Below are 11109 nucleotides of genomic sequence, written 5' to 3' on the forward strand. Positions count from 1 at the left end.
ACTGAGAAAATTACTTTTTGAATGCAGTTGAAATAAAACTAGTCCTGCTGACTAGTCAAGAACATGACACAAACACTGGCCAACCTGGAGCTAAAGCTATCAACTGGCAGGCTGATGCCAGAATGCTCACTGACCTGTTATATGATGCCAAACAGGAAAGATAATGGCTGAGTTCTTCCTGCCTTTCTCTTAACAGAAGCACTTGTTTCACTTTTTCTCCACTATTGGGCTACTGATTTACCTTTTTTTTTATCCGTAAGGAAGAGTATATTAAGCATCCAAGGATTATTTTGGCCAGTATTTTAGTTTCCTTTATGAAACAAAACCCTTCACCAATTGCTTTATCAGATCTCCCTTGCCTTAAAATTAATTTACTTGCACCACTGTTATCAACAGATCAAGATATCTACTTCTCTTTTCACAGATAATACATTATTCTTTCTGTTAAAAAAGAAAAAAAAAATAAACCCCTGACTTCATTTAATCAAAGCAAAGAGAAAGCTGAACTATCATGTCAGTTTCTAAGCCATTTACCAGTATTGCTGCAGGTTTGAAGTGATTTCATGTTTTCTGACAATGATCTCTTTGGAGGTCACAGAGAGCAATTCTTAAAATCACTTTTATTTTCACATGTATCTTTACTGCAGTTTATTTGTACAGGCACAGCATTTTATTAAGGAACCTGAATTGGATTAAATAGCAAGAGAGGCATTTATCCATTATTTCCAGGGAAAGAGAAACAGTAGTTGCCTCGAAAAGATCTGTGAGTGATTTACTGATTTCTTTTCTTACATTCTCAGTCCCACTTGGAACTTTTCCTCCTCATGTACCTGGACCCCTCACTGTCGATCGCTTCATAGAGGTCCTTTTTATTCTCTGCTGTTGCATGCAAATAACCAAGGTAGGCCACACAGAGGCTAATTGCTATCAGTCCAAACGCCATCACAGGTTTGTTCTGACAAGAAAAAAATGTGGTAAATGTTTTCAGTCAAAACATTTTTCATTAAACACAAACATCATGTTCTTCTATCTCAGCTTAGAAACTGAACAGTAAACTATTGTGACATCTGCAAAAAATTATCACTGCCTTCTTGCAGACTGAATTTTCTGACAGCAAAAGGATTTCCCTTTGAAAAAGAAGATTCTTGCTGGAGACAGAACAGCACATTTCTCAGTATTCTCTGTATTTTACTGGTTGGAAATGTTGATTCAGCATGAATGAACCAGACAAAACCAATTACTAAAGGTCTCTACCACAAACTTTCAACAGAATTCATCTGGATATACTACTGGGACACTGCACACTGGTCCTACTTCATTATAATCCTCTAAACCACATTTTGTATTCTTACCACAAAATCTACTTTTATTATATTAAATATATACTTATTATATGCACAAAATTTCAGTCACTGCTGGGTTCTGCAAGTGCAAATAAAACCTGAGTATCATCAACTTAATTAGAAAAGCAAGAAAAATGAAAATCCAAAATACTGAAAAGTTACCAAAAATTATCTTATTTCATACCAAGAAAGTTTGCATTCTATGATTTGTTCCCTTTTAAATATTAAAAACAACTCCTGTTGTTTTTATTACTTAATAATAAGTAATAATATTATTTAACCTGCCAAATTACATGGGTAATATACCTCTAAACAGTCTTTCTGAAAGCAAATTGGCTAGGTACAAAAGAATCAGACAATATAACAGTGAAATAAAAGCTGCAATAAACAATGCAATGTTCTGCGCTCTCAAAAATCAAAAGTGGAAAAAAGTAAAAATATTTTCAGTTACATTTCTGAGTGGATTGCCTAACAAGAGATGATTATATAACACACAGAAAATTGTAATGATTATTTTAAAGCAACTGTATCTCTTCAAGCATATTTAGATTCTCTCAGAAGGACTGTCTTACAGGTTTAATGAAAAGCTCTGGGTTCACAGCTCGGAAAAGCATAGTTGTCTGAACACTCCTCAGTCCTGGTTTTCTCTCTTTGGGTGTTTCATTTTCATTTGGAGTTTTGGTGGAAGACATGTTCCTAATGTTGAATACTTCCTAGAAGTAGAAAGAAAAACAGGTGTAATTTCTGTAAAAAACCTAGAAACACTGCATTCATTGAATGCAAATTCACACTCAGTTTGTCTTACAGCATCAATTTTAGCTGGTGTAAATATAACTTATCACCTCTGGTGCCACCTAACATTCCCAGCTTAAGCAGACTGATTTTCAATCTTGTTAATTTTGTGCAATCTAAAATTAACTTTTGGAGATTCACATCTTCATACAGCAATTCTAAATCTCCTGATAATGGGCTTAGGGTTTTTCACTTGCCTTTGGCTACCACAGGCTTTACCTGCCTGTGGACCGAATGGCATCAGTCTTCAGACCACTGGCTAAAAAGAAAACCCTAGGGAAAAAAAAAAAAAATTAAAAAAAAAAATTAAACTTCTACGTGAAGGACAGCCCAAACACCACTGTAGTGCAGTCACTTTAGCCACCCACCCCAGCAGGTCTCACTTTTGCACACACACTGGGCACATCGCAAATGCCTTGGGTTCAAGCTGAAAGAAGAGAAATTTAAGCTACTTAAAATACCCAAGAAATTCTTTATTCTGGAGGTGGTGAGGCACTGGCACAGGTTGCCCAGAGAAGCTGTGGGTGCCCCATCACTGTATGTGTTCAAGGCCAGGCTGGATGGGACTTACGAGCAACCTGGTCTTGTGGAAAGGTGTCTTGTAGAATGGGCGTTGGAGCGAGATGATTTTTAAGGTCCTTTCCAACCCAAACCATTCTATGGGCAGTTGAGCAAAGGTGGAAAAACACAGCCTTGGCTACCCCTGATTACTGAGGGGCAGAGACGACACGGTGCTGAGGGTCCCCTGAGAAGGGAAGGGCAGCGCAAGGGCAGCAGCACAACGCTAACCCGGGCGGCGAAGGGTTCCTGGCGCTGCCACCGGGACGAAAGGGGCAGTTTGGCCCCAGTATGGAAAAGCCCAGCGGGAACTCCCGGGACACGGGGAACTCCCGGGACATCGCCTCACGGAACGGGGCGGCGGTGGCGGGGAAAACACCAAAGCCGCGCACGCCACCCCGCCCCCGCCGCTACTCACCGCTCGCAGCCAGCGGCGCCTCCCCGCGGGGCGGGACTGCGCCTGCGCGCTAGCGCCCCCTGGCGGGCGGAGGTCGGCGGCGCGGGCCGGGGGGGATCGGGCCCAGCCTCTCCCCTGCCCTGAGCCGTGTGGCGGCGGCCGGGCAGCGGCGGCGCGGAGTGGCTTGTGTCGGCCCAAGTCATCGAGCCGTCAAGGCTGGAAGAGATCTTTAAGGTAATCCAGTACAACCGTCCGTCCGAGACCACCACTCTAACCCATAACCACTAAATCACCCAGCGCTAGATCCAGACGCCTCTTGAACACCTGCAGAGATGGTGGCTGCACCGCTTCCCTGGGAAGTATTTCAACGCCTGACCGCCCTAACAGTGAAAAGTATTTTTCTAATGTCTAATCTGAACGTCCCCTCTCTCAGTTCAAGGCCGCTCCCTCTAGTCCAGTCACTGCAGGCACGGCAGAAGAGACCGGCCCCCACAGCCTTCTTCCAGGGAGTTGTGGAGAGGGATACAGGCTCCCTCAGCCTCCTCTTGAGAATGAACAACCCCAAGTCCCTCGGCTGTTCCTCATAAGACATGTTTTTTAGACCTTTCAAGAGCCTTCTTGCTGCTTGCTAGCCACACTCCAGCATCTCAATGTGCTTACTAAAGTGAAGGGCACAGAAGAGAATGCAGCATTCAAAAATAATAAACGGGAGACGGGGGGAGGAGCTGGCTCGATCAGACGGGCCCTTCACCGCTGAGCCCGCTCCTAGCACCGGGGCATGGTCACAGCCATATTATAAAGTGGGGGAGAAGTTTGAAATTTTGTAAAAAACAATACCTGGAGGGAGGGACACAGATCAGTGCTCCCTTAGGGAACTGGCAGGCAGAACTGGGATGTGATGGATAGTTTTAGCAGCAGGGAGCTGCTGGATTAGCGCAAGGAGCTCTGTACTCACCAGCCCCGGCTCACACTTTTCTGTACTTGGAGGGTGAGTGAGAGGACTTCGGTGGAGTATCTGGTTAGTTCAGCCAGGGAGGCAGAGGGGAACAAACCTAAGTCTTGGCCAACAGTGGCTGAACACAAGCTGGCAGTGTGCCCAAGAAGGCCACTGGCATCCTGGCTTGGATCAGCAGTGGTGTGGCCAGCAGGACCAGGGCAGGGATTGTTCCTCTGTGCTTGGCACAGGTGAGCCACACCTCAAGTGCGGTGTCCAGTTCTGGGCCCCTCACTACGAGAAAGACACTGAGGTGTTGGAGCGAGTCCAGAGAAGGACAACAAAGCTGCTGAAGGGTCTGGAACACAAGTCCCATGAGGAGACACTGAGGAAGCTGGGGTTTTTCAGCCTGGAGAAGAGGTGGCTCAGGGAGGACCTTATTGTCCTGTACAACTACCTGAAAGGAGGTTGTAGTGAGGTGAGGGTTAATCTCTTCTCCTAAGTAACAACTGACAACACAAGAGGAAGTGGTCTCATGTTGCACCAGGGAGGTTTAGTTTGGACATTAGGAAAAATTTCTTCACTGAAAAGGTAGTCTGGCATTGGAACAAGCTGCCCAGGAATGGCTCAAAAGACGTATGGATGTGGCAGTTGTGGATATGGTTTATTGGTGAAAACAGTGACGGTAGGTGTACAGTGGAACTTGATAATCTTAGAAGTCATTTCCAACCTTAATGATTCTATGATTCTGTGAAATATAGAGGTATCCAGGCCCACAGAGCTTCCTGTTCCATGTTCTTCTTCTGCAGTAATCAAACTGCCCTTTTCTTTTTTCTTTTTTTTATTTTTTTAAGGCAGCAGAGTAATAATAAATTGCAGGTTAACTTTTCATAACTAAATCCAGATGGAGGGCCTAATTTTATATTTTTTCTTGTTGTGAGGAAATATAATGAGGTGAGAAAAAGAATAGGGAAATAAGTTTAGGTGTCAAGAGAGGATTGAGTGGTATGTCTGGGGTTTGTGTCAACAATTAATTCACAACAGACCATCTGCTAATCTGGTAGCTATTGTTTTGGTGGCATATGCCACCCAGCTAATTTTGTTTGGAAACTATTGAGTAGAAAATCTAGTGAAGCTGCTTTTGTTTGTTTTCATGTTTGTCTAATTGAAAGAAGCCAATGCCAGGTTTTTTGCTAGAGCTGGTTTTTGGGAAGGTAGCTTGGTTTTCTTGAGGGGAAAGGGGATTTTTTACTGTAATATAGGAGATGTTCTGCATACAGCTCCCAAGCAATTGTTTCCCCCACATTTTGGAAGCCAAAAGAATTACATGAACAGAGAGAAAATGTACTCACTTTTTGGCCCATGCACCCCTTTGCAGCAGTTACACTGCCCATGCAGATAAAACTTCTGATCCAAAGTCAGCCAGGGTCATGATAGTTTTTTCCAGATTGTGGTAGGATGGGTTCATGCCAGAACACATTTGCAATATGTTGGTGGCAAGGATTGTTAGGTTGCTGCTAGTTTTCTAGCACTTCCCATCTTTCTTATAAAGGACAGGTAAGTCCCAGGAATCATTGACAAGGGAAGATCCTACACTGTACAAAGAACACCACTGGCTGAAGAGAAAATATTCTCCATAGGAAAAGCTGCAGGATAAGGCTTTGTGTGTAAAAAGAGAAGCAGAGAGGGATGAAGAAATGGGCTTAGGCTTTGATGTGAATGCTGGTTCTTGGCATGTGTTAAGCATGTGCCAACTAACCAGATTAACTGTGCTGTGATGAAAAGCTTGGACTGCTTACTGTTTCTAGTTTTGCTTTATGACTGTGGGAAAGTGGTGTATTTTATCTTTAATGTGAATATTATGTTGCTATCATCTGACCCAACAGGATGTTGAAACATTCAATCCATTAAGGCTTATGAAGTTTTTTGGAGTATTTTATAGGAGAGACTCTATAAACTGTAGAATAGTAAACATCTGTGGTATTTCTAAGTCACCCATCCTCTTAATATCCGAATATCTCTCCTGAAAAGAAATCACATAAAAACCCCCTTCCTTTTCTAAACCTGAGGCTGTTACTGAGATTTATTTTCCTTTCAACTAAATTCCTTTGGGATTCTGCATTCAGCATTGTGCTTTGTGCCACAGCCATTCACAACCCAGCAGCAGTTTCTGTTTTTCTTGAGCAGCACATGCCCTTATCATTTGAGCTGCAGAGGAGGCTCTGTGGAGAGCAGAGCAGAGCCGTGCCCCGCAGACATGGTGAGCATGCGGCAGCCGGGCGGGAGCGCTCCGGGAGCAGCACCGTGCTCCTGCCTTGGCTGGTTGACCTCACAGCTCCTGCTTATTTCAACTACTGCACAAGAACAGAGCTTCACATTGTCTTCAGAATAAAGATAGGGTGCCTCAAGCTACTGATAAGCTTATCCTTGCTTTAGAGACACAGTTACAGAGATGTGGGCAAAAAGAATTCTTTTTGCATCTACACTGGGATTTCAGCACTGGCATGACTTGTAGTGAGAGGGGCAACTGCCATCACGTATTAGTTAGACTTTTGATAATATGAATGTGAAATTCACATCTTAAAATTATTTTTAAATGTTTTAGACGCCATGAGTTTCACAATTTTTAAATTAGTGTTGACAACTGGGGCTGTTTTTTTTTTTCCTTTGTGCTGAACAAATCTGGGGGAGAAGGTAAAGCAAAAATTAGTAATTAGAAGTACTTTTTTCCTCCTTGCTCAAAGCTAATGATGAGAGTAACCATTGTTGCACTGAGGCATGTAAAACAGTATGGCCATATTAAGGACATAAATGCATAGGAAACAAACAGACCAGCTAAACAGGGGTGGCATTGAGGGTATTGAAGGTTTTCTGTGTGGGTGTTGCTCTGTTCGTGTCAGTCTCAAGAGTCCTTATGCTGATTTTCAGCAGCTTTTGCTCCTTTGTGTTGTTCAGATTGAAAGAAAGCTGTTTTCAGACAGCAGCATGCACTGTTTGGGATCCTACCACTGACAATCCGAAACAGTTTTAAGGCAATATGCATTTAAAAACCAAAAATCTCTTAGTGGGACTCTTCTGTGTTTCATAACATTATGTGTATGCCTTCTATAATACTTGTTAGCCAGCTGAGTCTCTGTGAGACAAAACAAATCACCCAGCCGTGCTTTCCAGCAAAGATTAAAGCAATTGTTATTCCTCAAACACTGATCAAGCTTGTAAATCTTTTTCAACTGAATTCAGTATGGAAGGAAAAAGGCACTTAGTTTGGTTCTACTTTCATTTTTGAGTGGGTAAATTGGTTCTGACTGGGAACAGAATATCAAAACTCAAAGCATCCCCTCTAGAAAGAAAAAGGTGGTTTCTACTACAACGAAAGAGCAGAGAAACATGTGCAGCCCTGAATTTTCTTGCTACAGCAATATACAGCCAGATACCTTACAGTGGGGTTTAAAGACAAATTTGAGCTAAGACTGTATTTCAAAAAAACGAAGGGCAAGGGGAGACCTCTTTTCACTTGTGATTGCTCTGGACTTCTTTGCATGCAATGTCATAATTGCTCAGCCTTGGAATCTGCCAATTTTGTTCCCTGGTCCATTGCCAGAAAAGAAAAAAGAATCAAGTTTATTTTTCAGTTGGATGGGCAAGACAGTCTAATGTAAGAGGGGAATGCAGCTGGGAAGGCAGTTGAAAGTGGAGGCACAGACCAGGACTAACCCCTGCCTCTGACACCAGGACAGCCAATCAGTTTAAGGTGTGAGAACTTAAAATCCTTTCTAATGTAGGCACCCTTTCTAATCTCAGGCAGGGAACACAGCTCCTAAGAAGACTACAGAAGGTATAAATTTCCCAGCTTCAATAGAACAAACACTGCTGTGTAGGGGACTGACACACAGCATTCTGGAACTCTTCAGATTTTCTGCACCTTACAGTTATCTTTTAATATATAAATACCACCACAAAGAATAATAGAACCATTAAGGTTAGAAAAGGCCTCCAGGTCATTGACCCTGAGATGATCTCAGCTGGTTAGAGCATGGTGCTGATAACACTGAAGTTGTGTCTTCAATCTCTGTATGTGCCATTCACTTAGGAGTTGACTTGATGATCCTTGTGGTCCCTTCTGGTTTCTGTGGTCTGTGAATCCAGTGTTCGACTGAACACTGCCATTCCAATTAAACCATAGCACTAAGTGCCACATACAGTCATTTCTTTAACACTTCCAGGGATGGAAGTGTTGATTGCTGAACCTTATAGAATTGGCCTCAGCCCACTGATCCAGCTTGTCCAGATCCCTCTGCCAATCCTTCCTGCCCTCAAGTAGAGGGCCTCAACACTCCCACTCAACTTAGTGTCATCTGCAACCTTACTGAGGGTGCATTCTATCCCCTTGTTCAAATCATTAATGAAGATGTTAAACAGGGCTGGCCCCAATACTGATCCCTGTGGGATACTGTTAGTGACTGGATGCCGAATGGGTGCAGCACTGTTCACCACCATTCTCTGGACCTGGCCACTCAGCCAGTTTTAAACCTGGAGAGGAGTGTGCCCGCCCAAGCCATGGGCTGCCAGCTTTTCCAGGAGAATGCCCTGGGAAATGGTGTCAAAGGCTTTGCTGAAGGTAGATAACATCCAGAGCCTTTCCCTCATCCCCTGGGTGGGTCACCTGGTCATAAAAGGAGATGATGTTGGTCAGGTAGGACCTGTCTTCCTACCCCCAGGCTGGCTGGGTCTGATCCCCTGGTTGTTCTGTATGTGCTCCATGATGGCACTCAAGATGTTCTGTGCCATAACCTTCTCCAGCACTGAGATCAAGCAGACTGGCCTGTAGTTTCCTGGATCCCCCTTCCAACCCTTCTTGTAGATGAGTGTCATGTTGCCTCCAGCCTGCTGGGACCTCCCTAGTTAGCCAGGGCTCATGATAAATGATGGAAAGAGGCTTGGTGAGCTCTTCTGCTCCCTCACTACCCTATGATGAATTCCATCTGGTTCCACAGACTTGTGAGGGTCCAAATGGCTCAGCAGTCCACCAACTACTTCCTCTTGAGTGCAGGGGGTCTACTCTGCTCCCTGTCCCTGACTACTAGCTCAGGGGGCTGGTTGCCCTGAGGATCACTGGTCTTTCTATTGAAGACTTAGCCAAAGAGGGCATCAAGTACTACGGCCTTCTCCTCATCTTTGTTTACAATGTTCGCCTCTGCAACAAGTAAGAGATGGATATTTTTTCTTGGCCCTTTTAATGTTGTTAATGTATTTATAAAACCACTTTTTATTATCTTTCACAGCAGTGCCAGATTAAGTTCTAGCTGAGCTTTTGCCTTTCTTATTTTCTCTCTTCATGACCTAATGACATTCTTGTGCACTTCCTGAGTTGCCTGCCCCTTCTTCCGAAGGTCATAAACTCTTTTTCCCCCTGAGTTTTAGTAAAAGCTCCCTATTCAGTCAGGCTGGTTTTCTTCCACACCATCTCATCTTCCAGCACATGGCAATGGCCTCCTCCTGTACCTTTAAGATTTTCTTCTTAAAAGTATGTCCAGCCTTCATGGATCCCTTTGTTTTTAAGGGCTGTTTCCCAAGAGACTCTGTGAACCAGTGTCCTGAACAGACTTAAGTCCATGCTCTGGAAGTCCAAGGTAGAGGCTCTGCTGATCCCCCTTCCTTACTTCCCTAAGGATCAGAAATCATTTTGTGGTTGCTGTGCCCAAGACGGCCACCGGCCACCACACTTCCCAGGAGCCCTTCTCTGTCTGCAAACAGCAGTTCCAGCAGAGCACTGCCCCTGGCAGGCTCCCTTACCAGCTGTGTCAGGGAGTTACCTTCCACACACTCCAGGAACTTCCTAGACTGCCTGCTCTCCACTGTGATGAGCTGCCAGTAGATATCTGGGAAGCTTTGCATTACCTGCAGTCCAGTTCCAAGCTCTGGCACCTTTAGTCACCTTCTGAAGGCATCAGCTTCTCTGGGGACAGTACCAAGGTGCAGTTTCAGGCACATATGTAAGGCTATGTGATAGTTTCCTCTCTGTAAAACTACCAAACATTCACATGTAATTCCCAGATAAAAGCCACAGTAACTTTGAGCTAATTAAATTATACTATGAATAAATTATAGTGTGAAGAATTCATTTAAGAGGATAGCAGTTCAGTCTTTCTGCTTATTCTGTAATGTTACTCAGCAGAATGGCCACACCCCAGGTAAAAATGGCCACCAAAGACCTGATATGAGATGCATAAGGCAGGGCATAAACACTGCATTGCTTAGTTATTGAAAGTAAAGTTATAGGCTTCCTGGTGGGGAGTGGCTCAGCTGCCTAGGCCCATGTGGGAACTGATTAGCACGTACAGTAAACAAAATACATTTCAATAACAAAACCCAGGTTTCGCTTGCTTGGGAAAACCACTGTGTTTTAAAATTCTAAGAGAAAGGCTTTTCTGAGCATTTGTGTAATGTATTGTTAGAAGTCATATGTGCCTAAAAGAATTATTAGTGTTTTGTGGACAGCTGCCTTGCCCAGGAGAACACAAAATGCAAATCTGATGTAAAATGTCAAAGAGCAAACAGGGTGTGAGTTGAGGCTCACAACACATGTGTCTTCAGGCTGTGCTACTGTGAGAACACAGAGTGCAGCATCTGAGCTGATGCCAGTGAGCGCTCAGATGCAGATAAATCCTACAGCTTCAAATAAATGCCACAGTTTCCTCATATCTTTCTGATGATACAAGATGCTTTATGGTTCTGGTTTGAACTGTGTGCCAGCAGAGATGATCAGGTTGCACTCATTTAGTTTGTATTACCTAGGAGATGAGTAGTTCCCATTTTCCAGGTATAAAGCAGTAACTTCCTTTTTCAGAAATGAACTGTTGGTTGTTAATTCCACTAGAGAGCTGGGATCCAGCTGTAATCATTCACGGAGACACAGGTAAGTTAGATTTTCTTGTTATAAAATACAGCTTCACTGAATGAGAAGTTGATTTTCTAATATTAAATAGGCTTGATAGTAGCCTCATGCAAGTGCCCCATCAGTCAACATAAACCAGGGACATAATCCTCTTTTTGTTGCACTACTGCAGTACTTCATAATATTACAG

At 43.6% G+C, this 11109-nt stretch overlaps 1 protein-coding gene across 2 annotated transcripts; it reads right to left on the reverse strand.

The window, feature by feature from the left end:
* Positions 1-602: 602 nt before the first annotated feature.
* Positions 603-3151, reverse strand: SMIM8 (small integral membrane protein 8). 2 transcript variants are annotated; one of them, XM_066180528.1, is made up of 4 exons: positions 3112-3151; positions 2333-2408; positions 1916-2056; positions 603-955 (listed from the first exon to the last, which is right to left on the reverse strand). In XM_066180528.1, the coding sequence occupies exons 3-4, from the start codon at positions 2033-2035 to the stop codon at positions 797-799; spliced, it is 279 nt and encodes a 92-aa protein (XP_066036625.1). In that variant the 5' UTR covers positions 2036-2056; positions 2333-2408; positions 3112-3151; the 3' UTR covers positions 603-796. The 2 variants fall into 2 exon arrangements, with proteins under 2 accessions (XP_066036625.1, XP_066036624.1); XM_066180527.1 differs by lacking the exon at positions 3112-3151 and adding an exon at positions 2707-2887.
* Positions 3152-11109: the final 7958 nt, after the last annotated feature.

Source organism: Chamaea fasciata, unplaced genomic scaffold, assembly GCF_029207755.1.
Source record: "Chamaea fasciata isolate MVZ Bird 193981 ecotype frontalis unplaced genomic scaffold, bChaFas1.0.hap1 SCAF_3, whole genome shotgun sequence".
Classification (NCBI taxonomy): Eukaryota; Metazoa; Chordata; class Aves; order Passeriformes; family Sylviidae; genus Chamaea; species Chamaea fasciata.